Source organism: Astyanax mexicanus, chromosome 18 (assembly GCF_023375975.1).
Source record: "Astyanax mexicanus isolate ESR-SI-001 chromosome 18, AstMex3_surface, whole genome shotgun sequence".
NCBI lineage: Eukaryota > Metazoa > Chordata > Actinopteri > Characiformes > Acestrorhamphidae > Astyanax > Astyanax mexicanus.
The window spans coordinates 39,219,741-39,246,061 of record NC_064425.1 but is presented as its reverse complement, the minus strand read 5'-3'; the positions used below and the strand labels follow the sequence as shown (position 1 = coordinate 39,246,061).

Here is a 26,321-nt window from a genome sequence, read left to right as displayed (position 1 = left end):
CACAACTCTCCCGGATGTGGGGAAAACAGTGAAGGTGGACTCATCAGAGAACAATACATGCTTCACATTGTGCACAGCCCAATGTTAATCCTGTTGGATGTGGTTGGTGCTTCTTGGTGGTATGCTGACATTACCCTGGATACCGTGGCTCTTGATACATCACAAAGACCTGCTGTCTTGGTCACAGATGCTCCAGCAAGACGTGCATCAACAATTTGTCCTCTTTTGAACTCTGGTATGTCCCATAATGTTGTGTGAATTGCAATATTTTGAGCAGAACTGTGCTCTTACCCTGCTAATTGAACCTTCACACTCTGCTCTTACTGGTGCAATGTGCAATTAATGAAGATTGTCCACCAGGCTGCTCCAATTTAACCATGAAACCTCCCACACTAAAATGACAGGTGTTTCAGTTTCATTGTCCAACCCTTGTATATCTGTATCAGGTGCTTGAAGGGTGGCCCAAATTCTTAGGGGGAGGATTTTACCCCTTCCCCTTCTAACTCTGCTCTAAGGTATAGGGATACAAAAGAAAAATGGGATTGGGCCAAAGTGTACTTTTATTTTTATCTGATTTCAACGATTTGTCCGACTGATTTGGACAGAAGCAGCATTCTACACTACTCTTACTCTCTGACTACAGCAGGGGGCACTAATACACACACACACACACACACTCCCACACACACCCAGTACACACGGTACACAAAATATGTAGACATATTTAGATCATGAGGATATTTAAATCCTCATGTTTCACCAAACTGGGCTTATCTTTACATCCGGGGAACTGATCTTCATCATCATCCTCAACATGCTCCTCCTCATCCATCTTTAGCATCTTCTTCCTCACAGATTTACAGCAGGAAGATTCCTCAGTGCTTAAACCCTCAATGGGCATTCTCTGATTTGTATATTTGATGCTGTTTTTTCCCAATACATGAACATTTTTTAGTTGTTTATATGAACGTTGATTCAATAATAATACAATGTTGGTGTTTTCATCATGCCTGCTTCAAATTTTCATTGTTTAATTGTAACGTTTTCTCTTACCAGTGATAGCATACCAAAAAACATACAATTGCTGCTTTTTTAAGAGATACAATCAACAGTGAGCCAATCCAGGGTTCTTGCACCATTTAAAAAGTAAAATGTAATGCTTTTTAAGACATATTTAAGACCTTGGTAAATATAATTTATGTAAGTTGAACTGAATGAGCTCTTTTGTAGCTTCCAGTATATTTGGAAACAAGAGGAAACGATCATTTAAATTGTAGTGATGATGTTTATAATACTACTACTAACACCATTGCTACTTCTACTACTACTGCTATGACTACTACTACTACTAATAATAATAATAAATAATAATAATAATGAAAAACATTATTAATTAATTGTCAGTATCCATTTATCATTATCTGATTTCTTTAAAAGTGGTGCCTGATAAAATAAAAAAACACAAAAACAGGGTCCCAGTGGCACTTACCATGCACAAATGGGGGTCTCCAACTGAAACCTTTGACAACCACAGTTGTAAAATGGAGCCTAAAATTTTATATAATTTACTTTAGTCTTAGTCAAGACTTATTTTGACCTTCCAGTTAGCCGCCTCGCCGATAACGTTAGTATGTTAACTAGCTCGTCGCTAAGGTAAGCTAGCTCTTCGCTAATCTTAGTTTTCTCCACAGTAACGTTAGCTAAATTACCACAAATTTCCCTGGTACTCCCTGGTAATGTTAGCTAGCTCTCCGCTATTCATAATTCTCTCCCTGGTAATGTTAGCTAGCTCTCCGCTATTCATAATTCTCTCCCTGGTAATGTTAGCTAGCTCTCCGCTAACCTTAGTTCTCTCCCTGGTAATGTTAGCTAGCTCTCCGCTAACCTTAGTTCTCTCCCTGGTAATGTCAGCTAACCCGTCGCTAAAGTTATATTGTTAGCTAGCTCTCCGCTAATCTTAGTTCTCTCCCTGGATCAGATGTTTACGGTGGGGCACTGTGTTTCCTACCAGCATTAACCACACCATCTGAAAATGTAATACCTACAGTAAATTTACAGTAACTTTAAGACAATTTATGACCTTAATTATCCAGATTTTAATTTAAGACTTTTCAAGGACCTGTTGGAAGAAAATTGGTCCAGTTTTACAAAACAGACCCAGGTTATTTTATGGCCCCTTGGGAAAATTAATTCCACACCTCTTCACCAGACTGCATAATATTGAACACAAGAAAACCATTAAGGGACACATATGGAATTACATAGTAAACAGTAAAAAGTGTTTGTCCTCCACATTAATCCCCTGATCTAAGCCTGATGAACTGAGATGGTGATTTGAGGTGATTTAATTGGGATGAGCTGGAGCTTCACAGAGTGAAGGAAAAGCAGCAGCTATTGTTCAGCACCTCCAGGAACTCCTTCATTCAAGACGCTGAGAAAACTATTCCAGGTGACTCTCCTCCATCTCCTCCACTTAAAATTAAAATACAGAGAAAAAAAAAGTTTTTTTTTAAACCTCTTTTTATTTACTAATTAATTCAGCATGTATTATTATTATAATTATCTGTATAGCTTTAATATAGTCTCTAATATTATTATAAATAAAACACATTGAATAAGAAGGGGTGTGGTAATAAATAAATAAATAAATTTAATAAATAATATTTTCCATGTTTATAAACCTGGTATTACAGTGTAGATGTGCATTCTTGCAGAATTGTAATGAATAAATAAAAAGTAGACTAATAATACATTGAAAAACAAATAAAAGAGAAAAGCATGGAAGACACGCCCCCCACACGCTCCAAGTGCTCTGTGTGCGCGCGCTCCTCCATCCATCCATCCATTCACTCAGGCGTGCAGCGCGCGCGCGGCTGTTCTCTGCTCGCGCTCCGCTCCGGCTCTGACTGCACTGGATCTCTGGGTCTCTGGATACAGCCGGACCCCCGTGGATGTGACCGCGCGCCGCTCCTGCCGACCCCCAGCCCACCATGCTGTACTTCCAGCTGGTGATCATGGCAGGCACCGTCATGCTGGCGTACTACTTCGAGTACACGGACACCTTCAACGTGCACGTGCAGGGCTTCTTCTGCCACGACAGCGCCTACACCAAGCCCTACCTGGGGCCGGAGGAGGCGAGCGCCGTGCCCCCCGTCCTGCTCTACACGGTGGTGGCCGGGGTGCCCTCACTGCTGGTGAGTAGCCTGTTCACATCTACAGTCAGGGACTAGTTACTAATTACTCACTAATTACAGAGTGGTACTAATCAGTGTATTACACTGTAAACACACAATTTGTTGGAACTAAAATATAATTCAATTATTTTAAGTTTCATGAACCTTTGGGGCCACAGATGCAGCTCTGGAAAAAAAAATAGACTACCTAAAAATGACGAGTTTCTTTGATTTTACCAAATTGAAAACCTATATAATATAATCAAGAGGAAGATGGATAATCACAATCCATCAAACTTTTGCACCAGGAGTAAAGCAGCATAAAGTTATCCAAAAGCAGTGTGTAAGACTGGTGGAGGAGAACATGCCAAGATGCATGAGAACTGTGATTAAAAAACAGGGTAACTTTGCATTATTTGAGGTCTGAAAGCTCTGCATCTTTTTTGTTTTTTTTTCAGCCATTTTTCATTTTCAACAAATCTCTAAATGACAATACTTTTATGTGGAATTTGGAATAAATGTTGACCGTAGTTTATAGAATAAAACAACAATGTTTATTTTACTCAAACATATTCTTATAAATAGCAAAATCAGAGAAACTGATTCAGAAGCTAAAGTGGTCTCTTAATTTTTCCCAGAACTGTATATTCAAACAGAGATCTTTGAGTTGAATAAAACTTCTTTCAACACTGAAATGTGGTTGAAATATGTTTGAAGTAATGAAACACAGTTGAAACAACATTTATTGTTAAATGGTTGTGCAAAGGTTACATTTTTAACGTTGAATCAACATAGTGTCCTCAACCTTCTGCCTTTTAAATTAGTATTTCACATTTCATCACCATACAATTTCAAAAAGCAATTAGATGAAGGAATGGAAAAGTGGTGTTACTTCCATTTGCAGTAACTGCTTTTTAATTTAACACCAATTATTCTCCACACCTGGGGAAATATTCATGTTCTATTAGTTTTACTGTTGTGTTTTTGAGATCAGATGTTCAGCAATCAGACTGGTAGTGGTGGGAAGCATTCTTCTACTCAGCTTTACTACAGTGATGGACGTTTTTGGAGAGAGAGAACAAAAGTATAAATATTCATTTTTTATGATGGCATATGTGTTTTTTTCTCTTCCATTCAATTTTGAGCATCCAGATTGTGAGCTATGGTTTATTAAGGGTTGAACGTATGATTTTAAAACAACTTTGCCATATCAACGTTAACTTACTTTTCAAAATCAACACAAAATCCACTGTTGAAATTGTCCCATCTTATCTTTTGTTTTATTCTATGGTTAGTTTTATTAAAATAGCTATTTAACAAATTTAACAACATTTAATTATTGTGTTAGACTTATAGAATAGAAATTTACCATAAGATTAAAACATGACACATACAATTTAAACTTTTTACGTTTCTATCAAGTAGTTTGACATCACCTCTGGATTCTAATTGGCAGAATCCGGTTACAAATGTAACAATATTGCAAATATATTTCTGCTTAATTTCTCTAAAATGAATATGGATGGAAGCACAGCATCCATATTTTGTAGAGTAATTGATAATAAAAAGTTGAATACTGTAGAAAAGTGTAGCTAAATCATCATCTTGGATTGATTACAGCATACAGATTAATGGTAGCTCTATTATTAAAGAGAGTTTGAGAAAATGGAACAAGACAAATCTGAGGATTTTGAGCCCACTGTTAAACTGTGTGTAACCCCGTGCGTTTCCTCCTGGAGGATCTGGGCTTCCAAACTGGTTCCAGCTACAGCTTGTTCAGTCCTTGAGCCCTGAGAGGAATTCTTTAGTAGAGAGCTGAGCGTTTTAATATTTCAGGAGAAGCTTCAGGAACTGCAGGCTGGTATGGATTAACACCTGTGTTAACACCTCATACATTTCCCTGCCTTGCGCCATAGTATCTTAAACTTGTATAGTGTCCCATGACTTTTGCCATGTCCCATTGAAGCTAAAGAACACTGCACTGAATGTGTAATACGATTGATTTCTGCCAGAGTCTGTTGTCTGTATGTATGGACAATTATATAGCCAGAAGCTGCCGGTCACCATCATAACCTCCCACTGCACTGCTCTGTCCACTGTGGATGGTAATATTAGCCTTCTATGATTTATTCCAAAGTTCAAAGTTCCTCCCAAGTATGGGTCTACTATATCATATCGTACGTGTTAATATCTCCAAAATGTTTGGCTCGATAGACAAAAACTATCCATATTGTGATATTCTAATTTTTAAATTATAATTGTTTGTTTGCAGTTTATATGCATGAACTAAACACATTCTGCACTATAGTATTGTAGTATATTTTTGTGGTTACTTTATTTTTGTTACATTTTTTAACAAAACTATTATTTTATATAAAAAAAAAAAAATGATAAAAAAAAAATTGTATAACCAAATATATTTGCGTAAAAACACCCTGAAATATTGTGATATTATTTTGGGGCCATATCGCCCACCTCCTTTTTTTATTGCTGCAGATCAGATGTATGTTAATCAGAAAAATAGAGCTGTATATAAAACTTTTAACCAGTAGTGTATTTAGGCCTGTCACTATTTTACCTGTCATCTGATTGTGATAAATATATCGTTTATTCCACTTATATAATGGTAATATTCTAATATAATTCCACTTTTAAAAATATATATATTAAAAAAAAAAAAAAAAAAAAAATTAAACATTAGAATTGCCAACATTGGAATAACCTAAATAAATAACACAAATAAAATAAAAAATCTTTTTTAAAAACTCTATTTTTACACAAAGTTCACCGGTTCTGCTTTATTTACTTTAATAGACTCTTCTTTGCATGTTGAAAAAAGGGTAATATTGAGGTAAAGCTGGGCACTATAATGATATTTTATTGTGAGACAATCATTATTATTTGTATAAATTATATAAAAAAAAAATGTTGCAGTACTATTTTTTTAAATTAAGAAAAAACGTTTTTTTTTTTTTTTTTAAACATTGTTTAGATGAAAATTCCCTGAAATATTGTGATATTATTAGCCCTGTCACGATAATTAAGTTTTTGAGATAACCCAGGAAAGATGAACATAATATTGATTCATTTTGTCGCTCTCTATATTTCTATTGTGTTTATTTTTGTGTATTTAAGTGAAGAAGTTACATTCAAACATTTTCACTCTTCTGTTCTCCTTTATTAAGACAGATGAGGGCGAGTAAGCTCCACACACACACACACACACACAAAGTACAGTTTTACTGCTGTTGTTGTCTTTCACACCTTTTTTTTTTTTAAGCGAAACATCTGTAGACATCTGTAGCTTCTCTTTCAGCGCAAATCAAAACTGCATTTGTACTCTGCTGCAGCACAGGACACTTCCAGATAGAGATGCTCTTACATGTCGTGTCTTGACTTCGTTGCTCTTTCAGATTAAAAATATGTGGTCAGAGAGTCAGCTATTTACCCTATCTGACCCAAACTCAACCAAACCTGCTGTTGAACGTGGAAATTAACCTCAGAGAGGAAGGAGAGTAAAGACTTATCCCTTCCAGTCCATCACACAGTACTATCAGCACAACAGGCGACTGCTTCATTTTTATTTGGTAAATATTATCCAGTCTGTGACTCTGAAAAAGCAATCCTTCCTAAACATCTACTGATTTTCAGACGAGATCCTTTTAACCTGATTATTTAAAAACAGTGTTGAATATGTACATCACCAGTCAAAGTCTAAACACATCTTAAATTAAGTGTTTTTTATTATATTTTAAAATATTCTGCATTGTAGATTAATAATAACGTCATCCAAATTATGAAGAATGACATGGAATTTGTGTTAAACAAACCAGAATATGGTTTATATTTTAGATTCTTCAAAGTAGAACCTCTTGTTTAGATTAGACAGCTTTGCACATCTCTGCTGGATTTTCTCAGTCAGTTTTATATGAGGTACAGTCACCTGGTTCACATGTTCAGCTTTTAGTTAACAGCTGTGCTGAACTCATCAAGAGTTAATTATTTGAATTTCTTGTCTCTTAATAAAGTGTTTGAGAGCATCAGTTGTAAAGCAGTGAAGAGGTAGAGTTACAGGTATACAGTGAATAGTGAATATTTGAGTAATGTTCTAATCCAGATTATGGAAGAACTACTCAACTAAATAAACCAAATACTCTAAAAAATGAAGGTCAGTCAATCTGAAACATTTTAAGAACTTTGAAATTATTCTCAAGTGCATTCACAAATACCATCAAAAACATTATGATGAAACTGGCTCTCATCAGGAAAACCCCAGGAAAGGAAAAGCAAGAGTTCCCTCTGTTGTACAGGATAAATTCATCAGTTACCAGCTTTAGGAACTGCAAGTTAACAGCAGCCCAGGTAAGAGCACCTAAAAGCTTCACAGAGTGTGTTTTTTTGGTTTGTTTAACACTTTTACTTAAGTTACGACATGACACATTGTGTGTTCCTTCATAATCTGGATCAATTCAGTATTCATTTACAATGTAGGAAATAAAAATAAAACATTAAATGAAAAGGTGTGTCCAAACTTGTCATTGATATTTTACACTGTAGTTACTTTACACTGTATAAACTCTTGAGACCCTACGTCCTCATAAGTGGACATTAAATTTCTGCTTCTATGCTCCATGATAATAAATTATTATAATCATTTTTTTAATACATTGATCCTTTGGCCCTATATAGAGATACTACCCATAACAACTAGTGTTCACATAACAACATTCGAATCAATTGATTTGGATGGCGGGAATCCCAGTCAAAAGTTTTTACAGCCAGTTCAGGCAGATAAATGGTCCAGGTAACAATTCTCATTGAATTTTATGTTTGAAAGTAGGTTATTTTATTTACTGTAGAGTTGGGTCCTTCTGATCCCAAATGGCAAGGATAATAATTTTTTTTTTTTACTACTGTCACCATATAAAGACATTGTTTTTTTTTTTTTTTTTTTCAAAAACGATTTTCTCTACAAAGACGAAGTTTAAATTTTATATTTGGTAGGTCCTGCTAATCTCAAATTGCTAGGATAAATTAAAAATACACACTAAGCAAAAGTCTGGGTCTCAGGAGGATATTTAAGTACAATAAAAAAACATTTAACGCCATAAATTGTCAATTATAGAATAGTTATTGCCCAGGCCTATAGTGAGGTCAGGAAAAATTATTGTGGACTAGGGGTGCGCCATATCGTATTGTATATAATAATATCACTAACATTTTTTTATATTGTGCAAGATATTATAGCCTGAAATATCTTGCCATATCACCCACCCCTAATTATCACATCAGGGTACTACTTTTTTTTTGCAGTTTTTGGCCAAAAAAAAAAATAAAAAAATTACGCTGTTCTCATTTCCCATGATATATCTACTAGAGACTATTATATATATCTACTAGAGATTATATATGTCCAGTATCATTTATTTACTTTAATCCTGGATATATGGAGATATATCAGAGTAAAGTACTGGAAAAAGTACTGAAAAATTGTAATTAAGTAAAAGCACCTTTTACTTTGCTAAAATTCTACTCAAGTAAAATAAAAGTACCCATCTAAAAATCTACTCGAATAAAAGTAAAAAAGTACTCAATTTAAAATGTACTTTGAGTAAAAGTTACATAGTTACTTTTATTTATTTGATGTAAAAAAGTACAAATCATAAATTAAATAATTATTAAATTAAATAATTTGGACCTTTCAGGCAGTATTTGTTCAGACCACTCCATAAAACATTTTCAAGAACCCGAGCACAGCTGATTCAAACAGCGTCTCTCCCGCTAACCCTAATAAACACTGCTGGGAGAGGTTCAGCTGCGCTGCCATGGAGAACAAAACTCATTTTTTTTAATTCAGACAATTTGTTTTTTCCCCCCAGCATTTTATTTTTTACTCAGTAACGGAGAGTTTTCCAATGTAGTGAAGTAAATTACTTGTGTCAAAATCTACTTAAGTAAAAGTAAAATTACCTATTTTAAAAACTACTTTAAAAATTACAAACTACTCATAAACTCTACTCAATTACAGTAATGTGAGTAAATGTAATTAGTTACTTTCCACCTCTGCCCAGAATGCACCACACACTGACATCACACATTCACCCGATCACATGACCTCACACATGACACCTTCAGGAAGTCCTGAGTACTGATTACCCACAGTATATAAAGCCCTTTCACATGTGCCGAGTAATTGTTTGGTTCACCAGCATTACGAAGCGTTATTTCTTGCCTGTGTTTTTCTCTGTGTATGACCTCTGGATTGTTTTGCTACCGACTCTGATTTCTGGCCTGTTCTCCGTTTTTGCCTTCCTGTGTATGTGTCTGAGTCCTGTCCAAATTTTTTGTATTTTTTAATATCTCAGTTAGGGGTGTGGCATATCATATTTTCATTTTGTTGCAGTAGTGTATTCTTGAAATAGTTATTTTAAATTCAGAGTTTTGTCATATCGACAAGAGTATCGTTATCACGAAAATACAATGAAGTATCGTAATAATATTTTAGGGCCATATCAACCACACCTATTGTGGACACTTCTGACTGGCAGAACAGATAAAGGTGAACCACAGATACTGAACCTACTGAAGTAAAGAGTTACTCAGGCTTTCTAAAAGCTGCTCTACCCTGACGGGAAGACCATGAAACAGAACTCTCCAGAGATTATAATGATAGCTGGGCGTTTGCTAAACGTTTGCTGAGAGTTTGTAGAAGGTTTGTTGAGCGTTTTCCCAGTGGAGCCGTTTGCAGAGTGAATCTTCGATCCTGTTATGGTGGACAGTAAAGGTCAGCTATCAGCGGCCGTCTCAGGTGTTTAAACTGCCTGACTGATACGGCATTAATCCCCCCAGTGTTGACTCAAGAGACGGACCGCCGGATATGCGCATTAAAATGAGGCCAATAAAGTTCTGTCCTCTACAGAGAGGCTGATGACTTTGAGGCAGTTTGCTGTGGAATTTTCTTTATGCAATGTCTTAAGGGTTTTAATAATGAAAAGTGATGAGTCTCAGATGGTACTGGGCAATATACCAGTTGATCCAATATACCTGAAGGGGAAATTAAAACCAATGACTTTATGGGTGGGGCCATAGACTGTGTATAGCTCTGTGGAGGCGGCCCTCAGGGGCGGGGTTATTTAAATGAGTAGGCTGTCTCTCCACAGTCTTTCTCCCTCCTCTGGTCTCTACTGCGCTCTACAGACTCGGGTTTCAGGATCGCCAACATGGTGGAAGATTTTGGCTTCATTTTCATTGGGTGAATGGGAACGGCGACATGGGGTCCATCTTTTTTACAGTCTCTGCTATGAAAAAATGCTGTCTCTGCTGCTTCATGCTGTTTACATGTGCAGTATGTGCTGCGTTCACTGCTCACATCTGTTAAAGCAGCTTCACACTGCACAGATATATGCGCTGGATCACAGAATCTTCTCACTATACTTACTTTCATTCTCCCACGTCAGACAGTTCTGACCAATCAGAGGAGACAATGCGCTTGCGTGGTTTATTGGTATGTATTTTGGTGCATTGACACCACTCATTTTTTTTTTATAATGGTAAGTTGAGTGTTCCTTATACAAATACAACATTATTTCTCCGAAAAAAAATCTCTTTCATATTTGAATACAAACCTCTAATTGTAACTGAAATGTTTTTTTAAATGAATTGATATCGAATCAAATCAGAAATCGAATTCAATAAGGACCTTATGAATCGTAATCATATCGATTCTATAAATCAGTGGTGATACCCAGCCCCAATGGTTATATAGTGTAAGACCTGTAAAAGCAGTTTTGAACAGTCTGTATGTAAGGATTGGTTCTAGCTGTGTTTTTTTTTTTTTTTTTTTTGGTCACAGAAGAGTTTTTTTTTTTTTTTTAATGCTACCTTTGATAGGCTGTTTTGAGAGCTGGAGTGGGGCTGCCGCTGGGGTTTAGATGGATTTGTCCTTTCGCTCACGCCGGCTGACCTTTCTCCACAACACAGGGCCCCTGTTAGCCGGACATGAACAGACCTCCCTCAGAGAACCCAGTGAGATCTTTTATATTAGCACGTCTGTACAGTACACCCCACCACACATTACTGTCTACAAATAAATCACCTCTCTGTATCACCAAATACAAAATACTGCAGATACTAATCAGGTATGTGCTGAATATTCAGGGTTCGTACGGGTGCTTGAAATCCTGGAAAATGCTTGAATTATAGCATTCTTTTTTCCAGGCCTGGAAAGTGCTGGAATTTTGGAGAAAGTGCTTGAAAATGCTTGAAATTTTAACTACATTTCAGGGACGTGCACAAGAATTTTGAAGGGCAGTTGCTCTAACCTGAAGAAAGGGCATCCTTGTCTCTCTCTCTCTCTCTCTCTCTCTCCTGTATTCGTCTCTTTTCCGTGGGCATTTCGAATTTTCTGCATTAACACAACCTGCATGTGAATAATTTGAAAAGTGCTTATTATGTCCGTCATTCATCTTGCTTGATAAAATGAAATGTTATCAGCTACATGTAACTTAGTTTGGTTAGCCTCCCACAAAACAACCTGAGCCATGTAAAACGTTGACTGCAAGCTAGCTGGCTAAACGTGGAACAGTAGGTGGCTGTCAGATTATTTAGGATCACTAAACATCCTAAACTCGACGACATCGGATTTTAGAGAAGTTGATTGTGATCATGTCTTGTAATACTGTGAAGGCTACATTTCAAGCTCACCTTCAGGGCAGTCGCTCTACTCCCACGGCATCTTCAAACTCCTCTGCTAGTCTGCTGAAGCGCCGCCCGGTCGTGTGCTGCGCTTTTTTTTTTCTTTTTTCTAGTGAAGCGTGCTGCGTGTCCCCCTCTACGCCTGCACCCCTCAATGATTGACTCTGAAAACTTTGTTTTACAAATCTTCAATCAAAATTACGAATTATAAAGAACATCTTGTTGAAATATGAAATCATATTTGCCTATATTATTTTTTGCCCTCCCTCGGAAGGGCAATATCAGCCAAGGACAGCAAAAGGGCAGCTGCCCAAGCACATTGGGCCATAGCGTCTGCACGTCACTGCTACACTTACTTTACAATAAATAATCATCTGACTAAATAAATTTGCCTAAAGAAAAAATTGCAGAGAAAATAAAAAAGGTTTTAATTTAATCTTCTGCTGTTACCAAACACAATTCTGGTTGTGTTTATGTAAACATAATACCATCTCTTGCAGTGTGACAAAAAGCAAATCAATAATTTTGAGTATATGTATGTTCAAATGCTCTCAACTCAACCCCACATTTCACTACAGTAACTACTACAGTAACTGCTCAATTAAATGAATAGAGTAAACATACAGTGAAGAACATTACATTTAAATTGGTATTTAAATTGTGTGAAACTGACACAAATAAATCCATAATTCCTGCTATTTACTTATTAAAAGTATTTTTTCTCAGTAGCATAGTCGCTGTGAAGTGTGGAGAATAGTTTTGCGGTATATTGAATGTCGCTGAATGGCAGTATTGAGATATCACCTTTATTATTAATTTACCACAGTGGAAAGGTGCTGAAAAAAATTGAAAATGGGCCTCGAAAAGTGCTTAAATTTTACCTTGTAAAAGGTGTATGAACCCTGAGTATTTGAAAAATATTATAAAAATCTTATACCCAAACAATTTAGGGCGCCCCTGAGTGAGTCCAAAATGAATAGGTTCTTATAGATCAGGGGTGTCCAAACTTTTTTTGTTGGGGGCCAGAAGGAGAAATATATTTGAAGTCATGGGCCACAGACTCTGTAATAAAACAAATAATGAAATATACCACTTTAAATAATACTTTTTTCCTGATTATTTTATTTACACATCATTTTACTTGACTAACTATCTTTATAGTTAGTCATCCATATAGTTATATGGATGAAGGAGCATCACCTTCAATTAAATCTCTCAAAGACTGAACTTCTGGTTATACCAGCAAAACCATCTTTTCAACACAAATTCTCTATAAGTATCGACTCTCTCTCTCTCTCTCTCACCGACAAAGGTTGCTAGGAACCTGGGTGTTCTGGTTGATGACCAACTCTCCTTCACGCACCATGTGGCCTCAGTTGCTCGGTCCTGCCGCTTTGCGCTCTATAACATCCGAAAAATTAGACCGTTCCTGACGCAACAGGCCACCCAACTCCTGGTGCAAGCAGTCGTCATCTCACGCCTCGACTACTGCAATGCCCTGCTAACTGACCTCCCGGCCTGTGTAGTAAAACCACTCCAGATGATCCAGAACGCAGCAGCACGTCTGGTCTTCAACCAGCCAAAACGGGCACATGTCACCCCGCTGCTCATTGAGCTCCATTGGCTACCAGTTGATGCTCGCATCAAATTCAAAACTCTTACAATCGCCTACAAGGTGATGTCAGAACAGCTCCTTCCTACCTGCACTCCCTCCTGAAGGCTTACGCTACCTCCCGGCCGCTGCGCTCCTCCAATGAACGTCGCCTCGCTTTGCCAAACATTCACACAAAGCAATCCAGACTGTTCTCATACAGAGTTCCCCAACGGTGGAACAAACTACCCTCCACTACCAGATCAGGAGAATCTCTCGCTATCTTTAAGAGACTCCTGAAGACAGAGCTCTTCAAAGAGCACTTACTCTCCTAACACCTCTAACACACTAACTACTTCTAACCTCATTTCCTTCTTCCTCTCCTTCATTCCTCTATCCTATTATTCCCCTTTGTCCTCCTTTTATCCCTATCCAAAGATGTTTTTCCTTTAAACTTATTTTACATTGTACTTGACTATTGTAAGTCGCTTTGGACAAAAGCGTCTGCCAAATGTAATGTAATGTAATGTAATGTAATGTAATGTAATCTTTGACAGTGTTGTGTAAACTAAGATTTTTCAAACTGATGTTTCATTTCATGATGTCTCTTAATATTAAACTCCTTAATTACGGCAACTTTTAGACTCATTTGCCCTTAAATAAATGAAATCATCATTCTAATTTTTTTTCTGATATTAAAGTTTGTTTGATAATTTGAAAAATGTAAGTATGGAAAAAATGAGAAAACAATATGAATCTGAAAGCAAATCGTCGCTGTCCAATGAAATACACTTATCTCCAAAACTCCATCTCCACTTTACTGGAGAGAGAACAAACCTTGTAAACTTTAGATGGAAGTCAGTATAAAAAGAGTTTATTTCAGGTCATTTTGAAGAGTTTCTATTGGTGTAAGGGACAGTTTGTCTGTTTAAATTACATTGTAAAGTAAAAATCTACAAATCTACAAAAATGAAAATAATTGTTTTTTGTAGGACAGCAACGAAATACTTTTTCACACCACTGTATGTATTAAACACATTACACATTTAACATTTTTATATGCCAACTGACAAAGCACCATATATTAACCCAGCAGTGTTATTTTAATCATGGATTTACTTTATTAAAGTAAATAAAGTACTTAGTAAAGTTATCGCTTGTCACAATCGCTAGAGGGGTCTGAAAAATCGGCAGCTAGGTTAGCATCTAGCTAGTTAGCTAGCTCAGCTAATGTTACCATGCTAGCCCTGTACAGCTTGTGGAAGGGAATAAAGATATACCTAGCATTATCAGTGATGCTAAAGGCTTTATTTCACTCATTATGTTATGCAAGTAGAGCTTAAAAATGAACTTAAACATGCCGTTTGTCATGGGAGATGGGTGCTGGTGAAGGGCCGCACTGTAATATTACCTGAAGTAAATGAGAACTTGTTTAGCTTTTTCACTTATTTACTTATAACAGAAAGTTTTTTTGGTCAATTTTTGCTTTTCCTCAATATGTTTGGTTACTAAATATTTGGTACCTAAAAAAAAATTATTTACTTTTAATGGAAGACAGAGTCATTTGGAAACACATGATATTATATTACACGTTATATTAAGTAGGGGTGGGCGATATGGCTCTATAATAAAATAATATCACGATATTTCAGGGTATTTTTGCGATAACGATATACTTGGCGATATAGGAAAACTAAAATAATTCATTCATTTCAGGAATATAGTATAAGAGTATAACAGCATAATCATAATGTGGCAAAATAAATAATATAGCATAAAATAATATAATGCAGCAAAACATATTGCAGAATATTTAGTGCATGCATATAAACTGCAAACTAAAACAATTATACAATAAATACACTTAAAGCTTCACAGTAAATAATAGACTACTTTTAAGACAGAACAGCCCTATTATCACAATATGGATTTTTAATATCATGATATTTCTGTGTCACGATATATTGCATACGATATAATATTGCCCACCCCTAATATTAAGCCGTCATCTCCATCATGTATTATGAATGCATGCAGGTCAAGCTGCCGTTTACAGTATTTTACATGTGTTTAATACGGGTATGAGAAGTCATGTTAAAAATAACTTTATAAAATATTTCAGCGTGTCGTGTGAGCCTCACTGTGTTTGACATTTATGGGCCAGCGCTGCGTGACTGTTATTATTAGTGAACAGTGAGTAATACTCGTCTGTGTTCACAGTTCAGGACGCAGCACAGGGTCTGCTCACGTGTCCCACAGCCGACAGAGACTTTAAATAGAAATCTAGAGATTTTATATTTTTTAGTCAGGGATGCATGAGGATTATGGAATCATATCTATATCAGCAAATAATAGGTAAATATATGCTTTAAAAAAGGGATGTAAGAACATATTGATACATCAGAGTATCGTGATATTGCTGATTATTTTTTTTGCTGTATTATTTATTAATATCAGATTGGTGGCAGACTGTGGTTCATTTAGTTTGTGTATAAACCACACCCACTAGCAGATAGCAGTGTTGTTTTCTGTCATTAGATCCTATTAATCTGATTGAATAAAAATAAACTGTATAAAATGTAGTAAAAAATACTTAAACATTATTTGAGTTTGGGGAGGTAAAGTGGTGTGAAAAAGTATGTTCTGACATTTATTAGTATTTCTTATGTTCATGATTGTTTATGATACATACATTTTTCAGATTATCAAACTAACGTTAATATCAGACAAATATAACCTGAGTAAATAGAAATAAAGAACTTTTAAATGATGATTTTATGTGTGAAAAAAAGAGATAATTTGCTCCCCCTACAAATTATCTCTGATTAATCACACTTTTTGGAAAGCTAAGTTCAAACAGAGTCATCATTGATCATTAATCAGTCTGGAAAAGGTTACAATATCATTTCTAAGGCTTTGGCATGGCCGTGTGACCAGAATTATTCCAAAAGGGCATGGAAAACTCATCCAGGAGGTAACAAAAGTACCCAAAACAGCATTTAAAGAACTGCAGGTCTTACTTGCCTCAGTTAAAGTCAGTGGTAATGATTCAATAATAAAATAGTCAAAAATGGTATGACGGGGAAAAACGTTTTCACGCCAGTGTAAATCAATTCAGTTACATTAATTAATATTGTAAATATTAAACACATAGCTAGAGCCTGCCAGAGGGAATATCATTAGATTGTGCCTCTGTCAGAAACCTATAAAGAACTCTATTTGCTATTCTTTATAAATTAGCTAAATTAAATATTTGTTTTTATATTGATTTATAAAGCAAGTTTTACTCTTTTGGACATAAAATCACTTTGATTTATCTGCAGATTAAAAAAAAAAAACATAAATAATAATAAAACTCATTTCAGTTGATAAGTTAGAACTACAAAAACTGAAATCTTAATCGAGAATCACTCATATATATAAAAAATATTCAGATTATTTTAATTTATAATTTTACCCAGCCCAATGCTATTCCTCTATGTTTATAGAAGTGTTCATTCAGAGTAAATCATGATTAAAAACTAAATTGTTACACAGTGTTTGTATTAAATTAATTTTTTTTAAAACTGATGTCTGTAAGTTTTGGGATTTAGGGCCCTCTCTGGTGAGAATGGGTAATTGCAACAAGCATGCGGCAGAATCATTTTAAACTGGGCGGGTGTGATGCGGTCTCCTTTCAGAGCGGATGAATCCGATTCCAGGTTATGTTCAGTCAGAGAGAGAGAGATCAGTCAGAAACTTCAATTCAACTATACACTTTGGTTTTACTATGAGTGAATGAGCTACAGAAGAGTTTCCTCTTCTGAAGTCCCCATTGCTCCACCAGCCGCTCGCGTTCAATAAAACTGAGCCGGATCCTCTTTTAGAGGCTGTACGTGTGACGTAAGTACGTAAAGACGCGGGACATGTCCAGAAGAAGAACTCCAGCGAAAAGTGACCCGACACCACAGGTTTTAGAATGAATATATGTTAGGATTAGCAGGGATGTTTTTTTTTTTCAGCACACTGGTACCATTAAACACAATATTTTATCCATTTTCTTCTCCACTCAGAAATGCTTCTGCTTTCAGTTTAGAAACAAAATAATACAGGCTGCCACTTTAACTATGCTGCAACACAACATATATGTTTTATAATTTATTTTTATTCTAGTTTTTGAGGCAAAAGAGGTATAATTCCATCATCCTGGATTCTGCAGGATTCTGTTGTAGGGTATTGAGATAAAATAGTGACGGTTTTCTCGGCTGTGGTTTTCTCTCTGCTATTTGGTCGCTGAGATGCCAGAACCCTGGAAGAAGTGCATTGTGATGTTGCGTTTAGCGCATGAGTTCACAAGTTCGCCCTGCCGTCCCCTGTGTTTTCTTCACACTGTCACAGCCAGAGCCAGGGCTTTATCCTTTCTGTCAGTGTGTGAATATACACTTTCATGAAGAAGTGAGAGAACTTTTTTGGAATTACCCTGAATTCTGCACTGATTCCTTATAAAATATGGTGTGATGATGATCTAAATCACATTAGACATTGACATGGCAAATGTTGTAAGACTGGAATTAGTATTGAATATGGCTGTCAACTTTAAAGCACCGGCGATTAATTTAGAATCAGTAACACTGTTTATGCAATTAATTATTCCACCAAGTTTACTTCTGGCGTAATCTGCCCCGCCCAAGACGTGGATTTTTTTTCTGGAGAAAATGGGAAAAATTAAAAATAAAATTATTAAAAAAAAAACAGCATGAATTGTACAGCATATAATTTTATTTCTAATTTTTCCCATTTTCTCCCCAGTTTACACGTTCATGTTTGTTCATAGCAGTATATTATCTGGCCAATATATTAGATTAAACTGCATCTGCACCTTATCAGCAGTTTATCTCAAATAAAAAGATTACGTTCTCACCACAAGCAAACCACTCCAAAAAAAAATCCATGTCTTGGGCGGGGCAGATAACGGCAGAAGTAGACTTGGTGGAAGAGGGTCAAACTTGGTGGCATAATTAATTGCATAAATTGTTACTGATTCCAAATTAATCGCCTGTGATTTAAAGTTGACAGCCCTATTCAATCCCCAATTACCCAACCCACTCACTAGGACCCCTGTCACTAGTGATGCCCCAACACACCAGGAGGGTGAAGACTAGCACACGCTTCCTCCGATACATGTGAAGTCAGCCACCACTTCTTTTCGAGCTGCTGCTGATGCAGCATTGCTGAGCAGCATCACAGCGCGCTTGGGGGAAAGCACAGTGACTCGGTTCTGATTCATCAGCTCACAGACGCCCTGCTGCAGACATCTGCATCTGCCATGCTGTTTCTTAGATTCCTGTTTTCAAGTTTAGTGTTTTGTAGTTATGTAAACAGGAATCTAAGAAACAGCATGAAACAAACCTGAACACAGACAGCAAACAAACCAACAAAAGACTAGACAAAGAAGGCCTGAAACAAAGGGGCTTATATACATGAGGAGGGAACAGGAAACTGGAAACACCTGAGGATCAATCAAGAGGGGGCGGGGTTACAAATCACTGATGACAGGGTGGGGCTAGGGCGGAGACAGGACCAAAACACAACAGAAGCACATGGCTGGGAAACATGACAGGTAAACAGAGGGGCAGGAGCGCAAGAGACCAAATGAGGGAGAAACACAAGGCAGACATGGGCTAAGCTGTGACAGGAGGACTATTAGTACTTTATTGTTTATTTATTTGATAATGTACACATACCAACAGTTACTAGTTTCTGTTTTTGTTGTGTTTTTTTTTTCTTTTGTGAGTATAGTTAAGGGGGATTACAATTACAGGGATTTGGGGGAGAGTGCTGGGGGATTAAGAAAAGGGGATCATTGGGGGAAGATGAGATAACAGGAAAAAAAAAGGAAAAAAGATTTGAAAGTAAGACTGATAGAGGTGGGAAGAAAAATGTAAATAAATTTAAAAAGTTTCCACTGTTTTGAAACAAGTCAACATACCGACTGATTGGCGTTGATGGTTCTCCTCGCTCATTTGGCTTAAAGCCAAAATACTTTCACACCCCAAGTCCATCCGGACTTCTAAAAAACCTTCTAAACGTTCTCTAAAGCGGTTTAGTTAAGAGAAAGTCCTCGAATATGTTCGCAAGCACACGTTTGCTCCGCTCTGTGTGTGTGTGTGTGTGTGTGCGCGCGCGAGTGTAGACGAGTGTAGACGTCACTTATTAGCTCCGCCTGCCACTACACTCATTTCCTAACCTATAGATGTCGCTGTCGGTGAGAGAGCCGCACAGCGCAAATCTTTCTCATGTAGACAAACTCACACGCCCAATGGCTGTTATCGACGTCAGCAAAAATTATCGCGGTTAAAAAAATTATCGTACCAAAAACATGGAGATCAGGTAAATTGGATACTCTAAATTGCCCAGAAAAATTGAATACTCTAAATTGATGTGGTATGTGTGTAAATGTGTGTAAATGTATGTATAACTGTGTGCCCAGATATGGATTGGCACTCTGTGCTGGGTAAATGTTGTAGTGCCCGATGCAGTCCTTCAGGTGGACGGTCGTTTCCGGTTGAGAGTACGCTGTGCGCTATTGGCTGCCGCTTCTCACCGCTGTGTAGATATAATGTGCTTGTGTGTAAAAATGTGTAAATTGTAAAGCATCCTTGGGTTTCTAGAAAGGCGCTATATAAGTTGAACTTCATTCATTCACTTCATTATCGTGACTGGCCTAACTCACACAGTTCCCGCTCACTTACTCGCTTACGCTGTCTTTCACTTATTGACTCATACTGCATCTTGCTCTCGCTCGCTCACTGCACCGTCTCTCACTCTCACGTTGTCTCGCTCGCTTACTCATGCTGTCTCTTACTCATTCACATTGTCTCTCACTTACTCACTCTCACTGTCGCTTTTTTGTGTTTTTGGTTGCAAGTGAAAAAAAAGTATCTATGGGTTATTGGTGTCAAATTCAAAGTATCATATCAAGTACTACAACACTAGTTGTTAATTTACTTACTTAGTTCTGGCTACTTACCATTTTTTGCATTCTTGCAACTGCAGTGTTTCTAACCAACTTCAGTTGTACACTGAACTTTCCGCTGATTTTTACATAATACATTTGTGCTAACACAGTTGCTTGAGATTATGGGTTTTACAGTGTGTATTAGTGGCTTATTGTTAATCATGCATTGATACAGTGCTTTGTATTTAGCACTCTGTGCCAATGGTGTCTTCTCAAACCTCGCACTAATTGATATCCTCTCACAAGTAGAAGTTAGATCAGGCTCAAAAAATCCGACCCGACCCAGCCCGAGCCCGTGCACGTTCTGCCCGAGCCCGACCCAACCCGAACCATAAACTGTCATTATGACCCGAGCCCGACCCAACCCGAACCATAAACTGTCATTATGACCCGAGCCCGACCCGACCCGAACCATAAACTGTCATTATGACCCGAGCCCGACCAAAACCATAAACTGTCATTATGACCAGAGCCCGACCCGAACCATAAACTGTCATTATGACCAGAGCCCGACCCGAACCATAAACTGTCATTATGACCCGAGCCCGACCAAAACCATAAACTGTCATTATGACCAGAGCCCGACCCGAACCATAAACTGTCATTATGACCAGAGCCCGACCCGAACCATAAACTGTCATTATGACCCGAGCCCGACCCAACCCGAACCATAAACTGTCATTATGACCCGAGCCCAACCCGAACCATAAACTGTCATTATGACCCGAGCCCGACCCAAACCATAAACTGTCATTATGACCCGAGCCCGACCCAAACCATAAACTGTCATTATGACCCGAGCCCGACCCAAACCATAAACTGTCATTATGACCCGAGCCCGACCCAAACCATAAACTGTCATTATGACCCGAGCCCGACCCAAACCATAAACTGTCATTATGACCCGAGCCCGACCCAAACCATAAACTGGCTGTTTTTGGGCTGTTTGAATGAGCGAAATATGATCAGAATTATATTAAATAACACTGTAACATAGAAGCATAGAACTATTATTTAATTTAAATTATTTTTAAGAACAGCTACACACAGCGCTGCAAGTCAAACGAGGAGGAGTTCACGTGCGAGAGAGAGACACAGAGAGAGAGAGAAAGAGACACAGAGAGAGAAAGAGAGAGAGAGACACAGAGAGAGAGAGAGAGAGAGAGAGAGAGAGATTTGCGTGTATGAGCTACTCACAGGTAAAGGTTCTCACATACTGTATCTCCTGTTTCTCTTTGATCTCCTCGTGCTCATACTGTAATCCCATACAGAATTCTGCAGCTCTCTCAGTGTTTTCTGTCGTATTTTGCTGCTAGGTCGAGAGCTTACAACTAACACCGCGGACCACGAGGTGCCGCCGCGCTGCCGCTGTTGCGCCGAATCCGACTCCTACTAAATCCAACTCCCACTTCGCGGACAGAATCGGCACAACACCCCCCGCTGTAGAACATTGTGATTATCACACCAGAGCTTTATTTTAAAAATAAAAGTATAATTAAAAAACAGATGCCTACATCTCAGACTATATTCTGGAGCCCGACCCGACCCGGCCCGAGGAATGTGGTGGGAAACCTCGGCCCGAACAGACCCGATTTCGGGTCTGGCCTCGGGTCAGGTCGGGTTCGGGCAGAGAATCTAAGCTCTACTCACAAGTGGCCTCAGTCTCACTATAGAGCACAATCCATCAGAGCCCTGTCAGGCCCTCTGAATTAGGAACGCTAGTCTAACCCCTGGTATGAGAGTTAGAACTGTGATTGCTCAAAATCAGACCCCTAATCATCTCTATTGTGTTCTTGGTTATGCTCCCTTACTCCAGTTTTCAAAAAAAAAGTGTTCAAAATGTTTCAGATAGAGCGAGAGACAAAAATACCAGAGCTGAGACTGGGTTACAGTAGTAAAATGGTTTTAAATTTGCTTTTATTATACATAATTTTTTTTATATCATCAGATGCATTTTCAGATAAAGATATATACATTTAAAATAGCTGTTGTAAATAAATCATTTCTTAAAGGGACAAAATCTATCCAAAGCAACCTGACCATATGCAAAAATGTTTTTTCCTCTAAACCTAATAACTCGGTTGTGCCACCCTTGGTGGCAACAACTGCAATCAAACTTTACTAATAACTGGCAACGAGTCTTTCACATCTCTGTGGAGGAATTTTGTTACACTCTTTTTTACAGAATTGTTTTAATTCAGACACATTGGAGGATTTTTGAACATAAACATCCTTTTTAAGATTATCCACGGCATCTCGATCAGACTTTGACTAGACCACTCCAAAACCTTCATTTAGTTTATTTTTTTTAGAGATTTTTCACTCAGAGGTGAACTTGTTTGTGTGTTTTGGATCATTGTCCTGCTGCAGAACCCAAGTACACCTGAGCTTACAGTCACAAACACATGGTTGGATATTCTCCTTCCCAGGATTGTCTGATAAACAACAGAATTTCTGGTTCCTATATCTATTACAGCAAGTTGTCCAAGTGCTGAGGCAGCAAAGCAGCCCCAGACCATCACACTACCAACACCATGTTTTACATTTAGTATGATGTTCCTTTTCTAAAATGTTGTTTTAGTTTTACACCAGATGTAACGAGACACACACCTTCCAAAACGTTCCTTCCTTTTGTCTCGTAAGTCCACAGAATATTTACCCAAAGTCCTGAGGGTCATCAAGATGTTTGTTGGCAAATATGAGATGGGCCTTTGTGCTTTTTTTGGACATTTTCGACCGGTATCTTTCTTATTATTGAATCATTAAGACTGACCATAACTGTTGTGACATTAAGTGTTGCTTTCAGTTCTTAAAATATTGTTCTGGGTTCTTTTGTGACCTCCTGGATGAGTTGTCCATGCCCTTTTTTAGTAGTCCGATCACTCCTGAGAAGGTTCACCAGTGTTCCATGTTTTCTCAACTAGTAAATAATAGCTTCTACTGTGGTTCTCTGGAGTCCCAAATCTTTAGAAATGACTTTGTAACCTTTTCCAGACTGTTCTAGTCAATCACTTTCTCTTTTCCTTTTTTATCTGTTCTTACATATCTTAAGATCTTTTTTTAGAGCTATGTGTTTTCAGACAGGTTCTATTTAAGTGATTTCTTGATTCTACAGGTCCGGAAGTAATCAGGCCTGTTTTTTTTTTTTATATATTTAATCACAGTTAATTCATGGGGGTGTATTACTTTTTAACATTGGACTTTAGAACCTAGGACATAGGACATGGTTTCCCTTAATAAATAAAAAAAATATTTTGTATGTGTCTGATATGGAAGTTTGTTTGATATGCTGAAAAATGTAAGTATGATAAAAAAAAGTATTTCCAAGCATTAAAATTAAGTGGAATTTATTTACTGTAACATTTATCAATGTTTTTTTTGCCATAGTAAGTGTCACCAAATTTTTATACTGTAATTAAAAAAAAAAGTTCTATTCGTTCCTGTACACTGAAAAATGAGAATTGTTGGACCAACTTAAGAAAATTACTTCAATTGGTAACACATAAATAAATTAAGTTTTTACAAATTAAGTCAACAAGTTAGATTAACACGATTCCTTTAAGTTAGCTCAACGTAATTATTTGATTACTTTCAAGTTGACAGTTTTCATTATCTCAACTAAAATTTAGGGCAAATCAACTTAAATTATCCAGTTTATCCAACTTAATTATGTGCTTCATAATTTTAAAGTACAATGTAAAACATTTCAAGTTGTTTAAACTCATAAGCAACATAAGTTCTCCTGCTGCCTTAAAAGGCTGAGTTAACTCAACATGGTATTCTCAACATATTTGGTATATTATTATTTAACTATTATTTAAACACTGACAGTATTATACTGGAGCAGCATAAGAGTAAACTCAGCAAAGAGTGAACTCTGTAGCTCAAAGCCAGCATCCTGTGATCACTAGGACCACAGAATAAAGATAATATGCTCTTACAGCCCACAAACACTAAGGCCTGGCAATCAAATTATATTATAAAATTGCACACCTAGGATAAGGTTGCTTTGGGCAACGGACAACACAAAGATGGTAAGTAAGGGAGAGGCCACACCCAATATGCAAATATATGGTCCCAGGAGCCTATAGGAAAGCTGCAGGAACCAACACTAAAGTTGGTTCAAATCAAATTTTTTCATTGGTTCAACCAACATTTTTAAGTTTTCAGGTGGAAGTTCTCTGAACTCATTTTATTGAGTTATACTGGCCGGTATGTTCACTCATGTTGATTCCACAGAATCACTTTTTAGAGTGTAGGAAAAGACAGCTGTGTTTATTATCTGAATATGTTGAGACAGCGCTGGTGGAGGCTGAGCTCGTCTTCTTTTGTTCTGTGCTGCTGCCCACAGATCACTGCCACGGAGTCGGTGCTGTTTCTGCTGCAGTACATCTCAGAGGATCTGGATAACAGAGAGAAGATCATAGTGATGGGAGACTGCTGCTACCTGAACCCGCTGGTGCGCAGGACTTTTCGCTTCCTCGGTACGCCTTCACACACACACACACACACACACATTACGACATGAAATGTCTGTCTAAACCCAAAGTTACCTGAATGTCTGTGTTAGGTTTTTTTTACTTCTTCTCAAAGTTGCCAGGTGTCTCAAAGATCATGTCCCGACAGATTTGGGTCTGTATTTATTCCAGCTTGAGTCTCCTTCCCTACTTTCTTCTTCACTTTTTCAGCTGTTATTATCTTTATTTCTGGAAGCTGTTGTGTTTTAGACAGCGAGGGATACATACATACAGTACATACTGGGGTTGGACAATGAAACTGAAACACCTGGTTTTAGATCACAGTAATTTATTGTGGTGACGGACAGTTCTGGGGGAAACAGGAGAGTTGAGGTGCACATTGAATTCTGCGTGATTTGATCAGTCGTGGTTTTATGTTTTTTGGATACAATCCGGGTTAGCACCCGAACATCCCTTTCAGACAGCTTCCTCTTACAGCGTCCACAGTTAATCCTGTTGGATGTGGTTGGTCCTTCTTGGTGGTATGCTGACATTACCCTGGATACTGTGGCTCTTGATACATCACAAAGACTTGCTGTCTTGGTCACAGATGCTCCAGCAAGACGTGCACCAACAATTTGTCCTCTTTTGAACTCTGGTATGTCACCCGTAATGTTGTGTGCATTGCAATATTTTGAGCAGAACTGTGTTGAGTGCTCTTACCCTGCTAATTGAACCTTCACACTCTGCTCTTACTGGTGCAATGTGGTATTAATGAAGATTGGCCACCAGGCTGCTCCAATTTAGCCATGAAACCTCCCACAATAAAATGACATGTGTTTCAGTTTCATTGTCCAACCCCTGTAAGTACACTGCCTGGCCAAAAAAAAGAAAAAATCTAAAACCAAAAAAGGCCACACTCGAATATTTTGTTGGAGCGCCAAGATCTTGCGCCAAAAACAACTGCAGCATTAACCCCAGATCATTTACTTACTTAAATCCAGGTGGAGATTTTTTTTGGGCCATGCAGGTTAGCATAAGGACAGTGCTTTTTGCAAGGATAGATTTTGTGCAGTTTTTAATATAATCCTTTGACATATTACAATTCCAAAATGTTTAATCAGAAAAAGTTGAGACACTTTCTTATTCGTATTATAGATTTATCAGTAACACTGACTTTAACTGAGGCAGGTGTGGCTTGCAATTCTTTACATGTTGTTCTGTGTTCTTTTTTGACCTCCTGGATAAGTATCATGCCCTTTTGGAGTAATTTCGGTAGGGCAGTCACTCCTGGGAAGGATTCACCAGGAAAATACTTATAAAATAAAATCACACTGTTTCTTTTATTCACTTTGACCTTTATTTGACTGCAGATAGCAGGTATGAACACAAGATATTTCATAATGTAT

At 37.5% G+C, this 26,321-nt stretch overlaps 1 protein-coding gene across 1 annotated transcript in view; it reads left to right on the top strand.

Annotated features, from left to right (window-relative positions):
- The first annotated feature begins 2,864 nt into the window (after positions 1-2,864).
- The window catches only part of plppr5a (phospholipid phosphatase related 5a), a 56,891-nt gene continuing 33,434 nt past the window's right edge, over positions 2,865-26,321 (top strand). Inside the window, exons 1-2 of the mRNA XM_022686103.2 lie at positions 2,865-3,194; positions 24,807-24,939. Of these exons, the coding sequence (XP_022541824.2) occupies positions 2,991-3,194; positions 24,807-24,939 (337 nt within the window). The 5' untranslated portion in view covers positions 2,865-2,990. The remainder of the gene's footprint in view (positions 3,195-24,806; positions 24,940-26,321) is intronic.